General features: G+C 44.1%; 1 protein-coding gene across 1 annotated transcript in view; it reads left to right on the forward strand. All coding sequences in view use genetic code 11, as the record gives it.

The window, feature by feature from the left end:
* Nucleotides 1-3,138: 3,138 nt before the first annotated feature.
* Nucleotides 3,139-12,306, forward strand: part of EGR_03576 (Serine/threonine-protein kinase LATS2) — a gene marked incomplete at both ends in the record, with an annotated part of 11,140 nt that continues 1,972 nt past the window's right edge. The window contains 9 exons of the mRNA XM_024492825.1: nucleotides 3,139-3,577; nucleotides 3,772-4,252; nucleotides 4,568-4,827; nucleotides 5,625-6,215; nucleotides 7,085-7,343; nucleotides 9,448-9,718; nucleotides 10,271-10,472; nucleotides 10,845-10,965; nucleotides 11,106-11,473. Of these exons, the coding sequence (XP_024352708.1) occupies nucleotides 3,139-3,577; nucleotides 3,772-4,252; nucleotides 4,568-4,827; nucleotides 5,625-6,215; nucleotides 7,085-7,343; nucleotides 9,448-9,718; nucleotides 10,271-10,472; nucleotides 10,845-10,965; nucleotides 11,106-11,473 (2,992 nt within the window). The remainder of the gene's footprint in view (nucleotides 3,578-3,771; nucleotides 4,253-4,567; nucleotides 4,828-5,624; nucleotides 6,216-7,084; nucleotides 7,344-9,447; nucleotides 9,719-10,270; nucleotides 10,473-10,844; nucleotides 10,966-11,105; nucleotides 11,474-12,306) is intronic.

Genomic DNA, 12,306 nt, shown 5'->3' on the forward strand with positions numbered 1-12,306 from the left:
TCTGCGGTATTGTAGGTAGAGTTTGTTTGATTTACAAATTTATTCTGGGAGTAAAGTAGCTCCTTAGAAATGCTAGGGGGAAGTTAACCACTGGCATGTTACTGGGGTTGCCTGTGGCACCGTAAATACCATCTTTATTTCCGAGTTCCGAAATTTTCCATTAACTCTCATTTCTCGGCCACTCTATAAGGTTTTACAGCGCCCCAGGTGAGTCCTATGATTGGTCAATAGCATTGGTTGGTAGGTAAGTGTGCTAGTATCTGCAGTGAGGCCTAATCCATTCAAAATACAATGAATAAGGGGATGGGAACAACCCAGAAATCAGCGTATCAACTGGCGGATGCGTATATCAGGGTGTGGTGGTACACACCTTGTCGGCATTAAGGACTTCATCTTTCCGAGGTATTGTTACTTGACTATCCCTGATATTTATAGCGTTCGTACTCCCAAATGGCCGTCAGTGCATAACACATGCCTGTTCGTTTAACATTCGAGTACAAAAGATGCCTCTCACTACGAATGATTTGGCAGCCAAATTGCTTCAGAGTAATGAAGAACGTAGTGGTGGTCTTTCAAGTCCGCTGTTTGTCATCAGTTGCCGCATGACGGAGGGCGCTCACTCGCTTAGCCTCCAAGACTGCCTCGGTGGACGTAGATGTAAAGGATTTGCCCCATCACACATGCTACACATTATGTAGCAATGGCGGAGCTAGAGGCTCTTCCTAAATATGATTTACTTGTCTATGCGCACACGCGCACGCACGAGGACCGGTGGGGTAGGAGTGAGCCTTTACTGGGACCCAACATTCTATTTAAACCGTTTCCAGGCAGTACTATTCTACAACCGCATGTCGCGCCTTCTGCAAATACTGAACAAGGCATTCTGTGAGAAGTGACTGAAGAAGTGGAAACAAGCTATTCTCCATTTGATAAACAGGCAACCCACAATTGTACGCATTAGACCCGACTCACTTTCTATAAATTAGGGGATAAAATAAAGGTAATGTAGCACCGTTAGAACGACGCACATATGTGTCCCGTAACGGCACAAAACGGTGGGGCTTTTAGAGTCCGTACAAGGTACAATGAATTATTTGGAAGGATTATGCCGAAAATCTGGAGGATATTTCGGTCTCCTGCAGGAAGACCATGCCTGTGTAACAATTTGAATGATTGTAACTCTTCGTTTTTTGCGGACGATTAAGGCTCCGCCCTTATACTTCCACCTGGCGGCATGGCCTATGGGCCGTACCAGTAGACGCTCAGCTCTCCTGTACTTTGGCAATACATATTCTGCCCTTGTAAACTAGGAAAGACTGGAGGGTTAACATTGGTCGCAACGGAAAGCAAACACGATCCTAAAAGACAGTTGCTCCGATTGCTTTTACTGAATTCTAAGCCTTAACGTGATGGGAGAAGGGGATGGGCCACGGATGGAAGAATATGTGACGATTCCTAAAATGGTTGAAGGTGACACCTACCTTCGGCAAATGCCCCCACCTTGTGTTCCGCAAGAATTTTAGTAACAACTGAAACCATACCAGCTGTGATCCATCTGGAAAAGTTGGTTATTAAACCATCCACGGTACCTACATGCCGATGCTAATTAGGCGAAAATGCAATACCTCCTCCACCCCTCTACTAGCTGGATGGAACTTGCAATTGGTTGGGCAGCACTGAAGTGATGATCAAGTGGTAAGAAGGAACAAATGCGGAACCCTAACTCCATGGAATTATGTTAAGCTTTTGTCATTTGTTATATGACTGTTTTAAGCCTGTGTTCCTATGACTAGCGATAAAAACCCGTGATGGCTAGCACAATTCTTTATCCCCAAGTCCAATTCTCATACGAAATGCAACTTCGGCTACCGTAGAATTGCCAAGAGGGGTCAGTGATTCTGTGGTCAAATATTTTATCAGATACGTGGCTATTCGATGGTTGACGCTGCTGGTTCGTGAGTGTTTTTTCCTATAGTCCCAACTACTTTGTAATGGCAAAAACACGAGGCTGCTTAAGGGGAGTGTCAGAGACGACACTCAAGAGAGTGTGGCTACGTAATACTTAAATTATTAGCTTAACTCTTCGTTATGGTGTCGCCGATAATCAAGGCTCCATCCTTGTACTTTTGCTAAGCTGCATAGACTCCAGGCTATGCCAGAATTTCCTAGGTCCTCCTGCACATCGACAATATATGCTCTGACAGAGTACTATGACTCCTATCGTTTTTAAAAAGGGTCTGTGGGCCTGCATTTGTGCCTCCCTAGACCTTTTTTGCTTAATAATATCTTTGTTTCTTCATCGCTATAAATTACCATGAATTCAGATGAGGTCTAGTGGCTATAATAAAATGAAAATTTTCATCTTGTGTTTGAGAAATGTATAATATTTATTAGACCATAGTGACCAATTTTATGATTTACTCAGCTTTTAAGAATGACACCCAAATCAGTTAGTAACAACTTGCAAAATGACCTCAAACCTAACAAAAACTTGCTCGTTAACTTTTTATTCGCCTATTTATTTCCTCCTTACTGGTTACTGGGAAAAATTCGTAAACCGAGTTGCAGCGAAAATGGAACTTGCCTTACTAAAATGGCGTATGGTACTTTTTGAACATTTTATACCTTATTTGTTACGATTTTCCATAGGTATTCTAGCCTCGGTGTTTAGGGGAACTATCGCATATCACTCCGACCTTCATCCTCGTACGAAATAAGCGCTCCTCCCAAGTTGGTACATGATCATACGTTGGTGGGTCGACTTATATTCTAAGTAGGTTGTGCGGGCCTAATAATGACACACTTTATCACAATTTATTTTCTTGTCTGGATGCCTTCGTTATAAATAATAAAGTAGTTCTACCAACCTTTCCGAGACATTCCATTGGTTGATTTTTTCCCACCTTAATCACTCCACAAATTTATGCGGAAAGGGATAAGGTACGAGGTCATTATGTTGTCGTTACTTTGGATAATTTTTTAAAAGCATATCTACTATGATTTTGCTTGCAACATGAAGGTACTCAAAACCCGAACAGCTTTTTTCCAAATGACTGGTGATTTCACAGCTGTTCCCTTTTCCCGCACTTAAGCCTTGCATAATACCTTTTGTTTTCAAAATACACCTTAAATCGGCAGATGTCAACATCTGCGAACTTCAAAAAGTCGCCAAATCCAAACTACCGTCAAGGTGGGCAACCGAGGTATATCCCCTCCATCGAAAACCATCATCCGCAAAAGCTGCCATTGCAATCCTCAACCTCCTTTCTTCGTCACCCTGACGATGTTCCACAGCCACTTCAACAGCCATCGTCGGGAAGTCAGTGGCTGTCTCCCCCCACTTCTTCTGCTCTCCTCTCCTACCAGCATCAGACTGGCTCCTCAACGATTTTTCACCATCCCCACTCACATCCTACCTTTCAGCTTCATCCAGAATGTTATAATCAGATGCCTTCACCCATGAGCTTATCGCATGCACCAGCAACTGCCTACCTGTACAATTACGCGCCGGTGGATTCTGCCGCTCGTTTTTACGTCAATGGAAGCTTAACTCAAGCTATTGAAGGCTGGCCGACCGGTAAGATTACCTCTTGAAGTCACCATATAATTTTTATTGGAAGATATCAGTGCGTGGAACTTTTCTAGAGGTAGGGAAAAACATTAACATACTTACCTGTTCTCCTAAATGACTGGCTTAGTAGTGGATTAAACAGTTGTGTAATAATATGCTTCTGATGCAGTCAGGATAAAGTTTCACTCATTTGCTTTCAGCTTATCAACCTCCGAGGACTCCGCAACCTTGTCCTCATCCAGGCTACTCTTACCACCCTCACGAAATGGCTATGGCCCCCACCGATTCTTCCGTGTTACAGCGTCCGTCGGATTTGGACTTCGTGAACGCCCACAAGGGTTCCCTACCTCCTCATTCAGTAACTGCACAGGCCTCTCCGGCAAAAGCTAAGCTCCTCTTTCCCATCAAACCCCCAGCTATTGTGCCCACTGGTTCCCCGCCACCGTTGCCCCCCAGGACGACTCGTCAACCGCAAAGTCAGGCACAAGCGCAGCAACAGCGTCCTCCCGCACTGCCACCTTCCAGCACTGGTCAACGCGGCAAACAAATTGACCCCTGGAGTAACTGGGGCGGTTCAACTGGTGTTACTTCTATCTCCACTAGTGGTGGTTTGCCACAGTCCATCCCTTTTCTCTCTACACCTAGTTCTGGGAAAGTTGTAAAGTTCGCGACGCCTTCTGGGTAGGTGCTTGCCCCTACATACGGAGATATCAACCTTACTGGGTCGTGATCTAAGGAAATTAGCCTTCTCTCACATTAAATGCTTCGTTTCTGCTTTAGTGTGGCTTGTTTTGCACCCACGGAGCAGTTTGGATGTCTACTTCAAAAACAAAGTAATCAATAGCGTCCGTAAAAAGATGTCTACTTTGTTGAATTTGTGCTGAATCATAATCCTTTTTAATCGCATGAACAGATTTTACACTTAAATTTCTAACCTAAGAGGGAGATTTCTCGAGTTTACTTTGGTGTTTAAGAGTAAATTTTTTCTCTCTAAAGTGTTCATCGACCTTCTACACTACTACCAAGCACCGACGATTCCCCAGGTGGACACTGTCTCAAGCCACGTTCATCGAATCCCTCAAAAGAGACAACACCAATCGAAATGGGTCACAGGAAAACCAAGTCCCCCTCTCCATGTCCGCTGAGTGGGCACCACACTAAAGCGAGCACTCCCAATCGTCAGAGACAACTTCTGCCCACCGAACGTCAGGCCTCACCCAGCAATGAGATTTTCAGACAAAATATGCATAAGGCAAGTCGTCTTGTGTTGTGCACATCAAACTGGCTGTAATAAGTGACCGATCCATGCTATACTTTTGCCCACTTGACCTGTCCAATCGTTACTATCATCAAGGCAAATCGTTACGAGGGCTTTCCACAAATAAGAATTACTCTCCGATACTTATTTACCACATCTCGATAGTTCTTTGATGCATTCACCATCCTTGGTAGTTTTTCTTGCATAAATGTCAGACGTCTCTTCCTGCCGACCTTGACGTTTGTTTTGTCTCGAGTTATTTGCCATCACATTCGTAGTCTACTCCATTTTTTGTGCCTACATGGATAATAAAATATTACTTTAAAATAGGTTTCTCCTCTATTGCTCTAAATTTAAAAAACAATTCCTCCAAGAACCAAATTTTCTTGCTACATGAAGAGGAAGGTATCCTGTCTGCGCTTTCCGTATGAGACGATAGGGTACTTGTAATCCACTGTTTAAAATGGTTGATCAAGAACTTATAGACACACATTCGTCCAGGCCCGTCCCTCACATGACTTTGAATTACTTCTGATTCTTTCTGCAGAGTTAAATGAATACACCACTACATGTCTACAGTTCTGATTCCTGACTTCTATAGGGTTAGTCAAAATTTGGTAATTAGTTCCATTTTGTGTAGCTAAAATCCGTCCCTTTTTTTGCTTTAACGCCCATTTACAGGAGGTTTTACTCCAATGTACACTAAGTACTAAGTAGCTTTTGGTTACTTGACATCTTTTCTTATTTTGTACATTCAGCTAAGCACAGCAGTCGCTGCCTCTACAACCTCAGCAGCAACAGCGGCAGAACCCCGACTCGTTTGCCACCTTTCTGTTGCCAGCGATCAGGAGAGTGGCCCAGCCAAAGCCTCAGATACAGGCCTCTCCAACTCCCTCTCCTCCCCCTCCTCTTGCACCTCGTCCTCTGTCTCAGTGTCGGGGTCCTCGTTGGATTCTTCCTCCACCCATGACAGCGACGAGCCCTGTGGCAGCTCCTCCCATTCCTCTTCCAGCTTTTGCTCTGACTGCGCTCACAGTGGCATTAACACCAACGTTGTCAAGGGCGATGCCGCCACCACCAATGCAGCGGGAGCGGAAAAGGGGTTGGAGACGGCAGGAGGTGCAGAGTACGTGCCCTTCGTGAAGGCAGTGAATCCAGCCGTATACCGGCGATTCATAGAGCAGAAGTATTTCTCCAACGTCGGCCGAGTGCACAAGGAGCGCGAGGAGAGACAGGCCCGTCTGGAGGCTGAGATGGCTCTCATGGGACTCAGTGAGGCCTCGCGCGCTCACATGCGGAAGATGCTGCAGGCCAAGGAGTCCAACTACATGCGTATGCAACGCGCTCGTATGGATGAAAGCATGTTCATTCGCATCAAGCGCCTCGGTAGGCCGTATTTCCTTCATTATTTCCCCTACCTCACTGACGTACGCTTACCAGAGATGTGTGTGGTCGTACCGGAATGACGATCGCTTTTCTAAGGAATGCTGGATGTGCATTTCGTGCGACAGCTTTGATATTTAGGTGGTGAATAGGTACTTAGCTGTACATTCCGATGGTTTTAAGATCCCATTCCACTGCAGAAAGCAGGGTATGATATATGAAAATAATTTGTGGCAATCTTAAGGCTTTTGCTAGATTCGGCCAACTGTTGATCGCATCTTCTGACACGTCAAAAGTAAGGTCATGGGACACCTTATTAATTAACGAAGACAAATAACAACCTCACAAGGTCAGAAATGTCAGAATTCCTGGAAGTGGGTTTCCGTCCAAGTGAACTTAAATTTCCAAATAAGCTAGCAAGTCCTAAAAAGGAAAAATAGTTCTAAATATTTTATCCCACTAAGGAATGCAATTAATTTGATGTGTGGATCCACTGGGAAAGGGCAAGAAAAAGAACTGTGGAGCTATCCCGGTACATCAATCCTTTTTTTCTACTCTCCTCACCACCGCTTCTTAATTTACGTCGGAGAGAGCGTGTTGTCCAATTCGCCGAGTGTTCAAACTGCCATTTCGTGCTTTCCAGTCTCGACTTGTAGTAGTGGTAGGCATAGATTAATTTAGTTATCAGAACAATTGTAAAAAGTGAATGGATAGAAGTAAGTGAGAGCCTCTTCAAGTATAACCGTTCCCGCCCCCCTTCTCAGTATCTTCATTATTCATTCACATGTGGAAGCAAGTGAGTGCGACGACAACGACGACAATGGATTCATTGTGTAAGCTGAAGTGAGAGTATGTGCGTGGTCCCGTTGCAGGTGTTGGAGCCTTTGGATGGGTGTGGTTGGTACGCAAGAAGGAGAATCGGCAGTTGTATGCGATGAAGATTTTGAAGAAGCGCGACGTGGTGCGTCGACGCCAACTGGCCCATGTGCAGGCGGAACGTGACATCCTGGCTGAGGCAGACAGCGACTGGGTGGTGAAACTCTTTTTCTCCTTCCAGGACTCCCATGCCCTCTACCTTGTCATGGAGTACATCCCTGGTAAGTTCACCCCCACCCTCTTCGCCTCCCTCAAGTAAGACAACAATTTTTCTTGCTGTTTTTTTCCGAAGTTTCACTGACTCATATTCGATGCTTCAAATGAAGGCAAAAGCTTAGTTCCATGGTAATACTGAAACACTATTTGTCTCCGAATCGTCAAAAGACTAATTATTTGAGCCACCGCCACCCGTGGTTGTTGCTTGATTTGACTTCTATAATAATTATACGCGCTTTCGGTAACCTTTCCACTTATTGCCCACCACATCCTTAATGCCAAAAATCAACGAGTCCTCGGGATTGTGATCGGGCTTGTGAGTTGCTGCCTTAACAATACCCCAAGTATTTCCGTTCGAGAGATTCAAATGTGGCAATATCAAGGGTATTTGTAAAACCGAAAGCGTGAGGCCATAAAATCTTGCGTATGGAGGGAAACACAAGCCCTCTTTCTGGGAAACTCTTGGAATCTAGGGCTTGGCAACGGTCCTCGATGTCCAAATTTACACCGCCGCGCTAGTTCCAGACCCCTGTGGAACAGTTGGAGAGAGGCATGATGTAGCCTTCATCAATTTTTATTGAGGCGTCGGTCTCAGTAGACGAAAGTGGTATTTTGCTAACTGTGTTTTTCATCAAGGCTACTGCTTTTCTCCTAGTTAGAAAGATAAACTTTACGCCGTGATCAGTACGATTCCCCGATTTTGAACGACTCATCTAGAGCTTTTAAGGGTCCTGTCACCTCACAATTACTGTTTGGTGGCTAGGGCAATTGTCAAAAATGAATAATGTGGTAAAATTCCAGTACACTTTTGGTTGTATGTTTTCTTCCACAGTTGTCCCCCTCATCCGGCTTACATTGTAAACGCACGCGACTGAACTTACAGTGGTGAAGATTCTAGGTTTGGTTCTATTTTTACTAATTCAAAGTTGATCTGACGTTGAGCTGCGACCACCTTTTATACCTCTATATCCAAATTGAGGCACAGTGTAATATCTAGTTTGAGGGATGGCAAAAAGTCACTGAAGTCATGGCATGGGCATACCTGTACAGTGATAACATTTGGGTTAGTTGAAGCCCTACGAGACGACCACACACAGCTGCCTATTGAACAGTGCCTTTGTGTGGAAAAAAGAAACAAATCGCACGAATTCCAAAGCCCACTGAAGGAATGCCTCCGCACTAGTCCCCACACGTACACACATACACACACACACACACGCACCGCTGGAGTGTACACACCGAGGTCGGAAATACCTGTACTTTCTTCACACCAGCAAGCACATTCCAACTTGCTCTCACACTCTCTCACTCCCTCGCCTTCCATCTCCTGCTGGCCTGGTGATAGCATGATGACTGTGTACAGTTGTTGCACACGTTAAATGCAGCACACACACGCAACTCTGATTGGTGAACTTGGTGCGCACGTGCCTGCTTGTGCCACGTTCCTCCAGCACTCCCTCGGTTGGCATTCCTCGTAACCGCCCTCCTGCAGGAAGGCAAGTGGGCATACAGTGTGGCCATCCACACAGTGTGTGTGTGTGAGGATTTATCGACCACTCGGGTCTGTTGTGACGTCGTGGAGGCAGACGATGGAGCATTGTTCCATGTCGTCGTATATTGCCTTATTTCTGATAAGTAATATGCTTATTGATATTAAACCTGGCTCATAGGAGGAGGTCTGCTCTTGTTTGATTGAATCAGCAAAGGGAAAGTTCTAGGGCTGGTTTGACGGGTGCTTTGACGTCGGCGTGTTAGGTCATTTCCGGGTCAAGGGTGGTGCACTTTAAGGCAATTCTTTAAAATGTACCTGCTTTTTAAAGAAGATGTTCTAGTGGTATCACAGATCATCCTTATCTTCCTTAAACCAGTGAACCACTTTTCGCAAGATAGTGTTGTTGGATGCAGATTATGATGGTAGTTAGAGCCATAACTATTTTTAAAATCTCTACCAACTTTTGTAATTCATTTTAAACAAGTAAATAGAGAAGTGAGACCTCTCTTCAGTAGACCCTGTTTTATAATGAATTCTTTTACAAACTTTGGAATAAGGAACGTAGACGTAAATGTGTTATACAATGAACCGGATTGGGCAAAGTTACCGACTCTAACGCTTTTTTGTTAATCTTGGTGTATGAATGTGAAGAACAACTGCGTTAAAACCTGATTACCTGACCAACCTTAAGAGAAGAAATTACAAATTTATAAAGGTTCTTCAAATAACAGGACCCGAGGCGGTTAATTCGGTGTTGCTTTTCATAGGTCAGTCCGATAAACAGCAACCGAATCAGTACCGAAAGAGACTGTACCGAAAGCGTTTGCGTTATTTCGTTTGTCATTGTCCTGCCCATTCAAGTGTAGAACCACTTAATAGTTCTCCCTTGTTGGCCGTTGGTCCCACCTCGGACGGCATACAGGTATGCGATAGAGCGTCGGCGGCGCTATGGTGCACCTTGGCAATTTTGGAAAGATCAAAGCGTAATTAGACATCATGGAATGCGTTGAAGCGAGAAAGTGTCAGAAGAGCATCGTAACGAATTCCGAAATTGTAAAAATGCTTTTGAGATCCTTGCGTATCTGTCGAATGCAAGTCTAACTTGAATTTTACCTTCTGAAATTTCTAGTGGAAGCAAAAACCCATCATTTATGGAAAAATTTTATGAATAGGGTGTGTATTTGATAATTTTCCTCAACGTACAGCAGATTAATGAATAGGACTGTCATTTAACTACTCTAGAAAATGCCAATCATTTTGTGAATAGTCTTTCCTGAGGTTGAAAGAAGATGCAACACTAGGGCCGAATATGCAATTCCCATAGGCCATGCCGTCCAGCGGAAGTACAACGGCGGAGCTTTAGGTCCTTACAAAAGCAAAACCGATGATTAAACGAGCAAAACACTACCTAAGCTCTGATAGTTGCTTAGCGCCTTAGGTGGCGGCGCTGAATGCACCAATTAACTTGCTATAGAGGTCGTTTGAGGAGATCACTTGTCATGAGCTATCCCCACTGCCACCAATACGTGATGGAAGTATTTCCACGGAGTCGTTTTGGTCGGAATTAGCCAAAAAAAATACTCCAAATGGTGCTCCAGGTTACTATTTACTGTTTTTGGACTCTGTGCGCGAATTACAGAAGCCCGAAGCCATTCCTTCAAGTGAAGTGTTCCCACGTTTGTGCAAACGTTCGGAAATGCCTTCTTAAACTGATTAATTTACAGGGCTTCTGTTTACAAAACATAGTCGACTTTTTTGGGCATAATATTGCTAATTTTCAGGATGACTCCTGTGCTAAAAGTAGATAGCCAGTTCGTTGTTTAACCTTGGTTGATTAAAATCCAAGTATCGTGAAGCTTCGATGATTGCTTTAGAATGCTATTGCAGCAGCCGAATCAAAAAGCCTAGCTTGAATTAGCTCGTTCTCATTCCTTAAAATGGCTTTTACATGTTTCTGTTTGTAAGAAAAGTCCCGATTACCTTTCTGGGGCTATGATATAACAATTGAGAACCAGCATATTCCAGTACTGTGATTATTTCTCTTTCAGGTGGAGACATGATGTCCCTGCTGATAAAGAAAGAAGTTTTCGAAGAACCTTTGGCAAGGTTCTACACAGCTGAATTGACACTTGCACTGGAGAGTGTTCACGAATTGGGCTTCATACACCGGTAAGTAATTCTATGCACGCTTGGTGGATGAAGGATGGATAAAAATAGCGAACAAATTATTATGGGTAAATAACATTAAATTACGCGGCCAAATGGGTAATATTGTCCAGATCTGTTTTAAAATGGTTCTGTATTTTCAGAGACATCAAACCAGACAACATACTGATCAACCGTGACGGCCACATCAAACTGACAGACTTCGGCTTGTGCACAAGTTTCCGGTGGACGCATAGCAGCAAGTATTGGGATCCAGTATTCGCTATCCCTCAGCCCGGCCAGGAAAAGACTACGACCATCCCAACTACCACAGAGGCGGCAGCGACGGCAGGGACAACAGGGCTAGCGGAGGGCGACACGGAGGGGGACGAAGGCGAGGTGGGGGATCAGGTGTGGCCCATGCATGACCAGACTCTCGAGCGACGCATTCGCAGTTCTTCCAACCGACGCTGTGCCAAGTCCCTCGTCGGCACACCCAACTATATTGCACCAGAGATCCTGCGTCGACAAGGTGTGCGGACGTTCATCTTTAGTCTGTCCTGGGTTTTTTTAAGTCCTAGAAGTTGAGGGTAGTCGTAACTGAAGTAGTACTAACGACAGGTTTCATTAAATCTTTATGTAATTTTATCACATGCTTTTATGATAATGGTTAGAAACCTCCTAAAATACCTAGCATAAAAAGTTTCTCGATTAGGTTAATGCTATTGAATGCAAGTGTTCTTTGACTCAGATGTTTGTTCCTATTTTAGTCCATCTTCAAGTTTCTGCGCATTAATAATTTAGTCATTGTCTGCGATCCTTTTCGACTTGAAAAAGCTGACGACGACACAGAAGCATCTGAAATGTCATCACTTGAACTAATCCATAATCGCTAGCTCGAATTTCCCTTACACTGCATTATGCACATTTTTAAGGCGTGAATTAGCTTCTTAAGTAGCGCAGCACTTACTAATGTACAATTATATATGCATAACAGAATTGAAGCCGAACACGCAGACCAATCTTCCGTAAGAACATCAATAATTAGAAGTTAATTTGTCATTCATTAACTAAAACAAACTGCCCAGTAGTTGAAGGTCACTGGGGTGGCACTCAGCTTCCTTTCCCATTTCAAAACAAGCTCATGAATAACTCTTTAAATCGCACGAATAGCAACACCACTTTGACGCGTGGGCATCATTGGAGCGGTTTTCTCGTAGCCCCACCTTTATGAATTTGCCAAAACATTCAATTAGGTTCCTTATTTTCAGTTCATAATATCAAATCCAGCCTATGGAGAGCGGCAACCAGGTGGATGGTAGCACCATAAACATGGGTAATTTACCGATTTGTTTTGGGAGGGGG

Source organism: Echinococcus granulosus (assembly GCF_000524195.1).
Source record: "Echinococcus granulosus chromosome Unknown EG_S00019, whole genome shotgun sequence".
Classification (NCBI taxonomy): Eukaryota; Metazoa; Platyhelminthes; class Cestoda; order Cyclophyllidea; family Taeniidae; genus Echinococcus; species Echinococcus granulosus.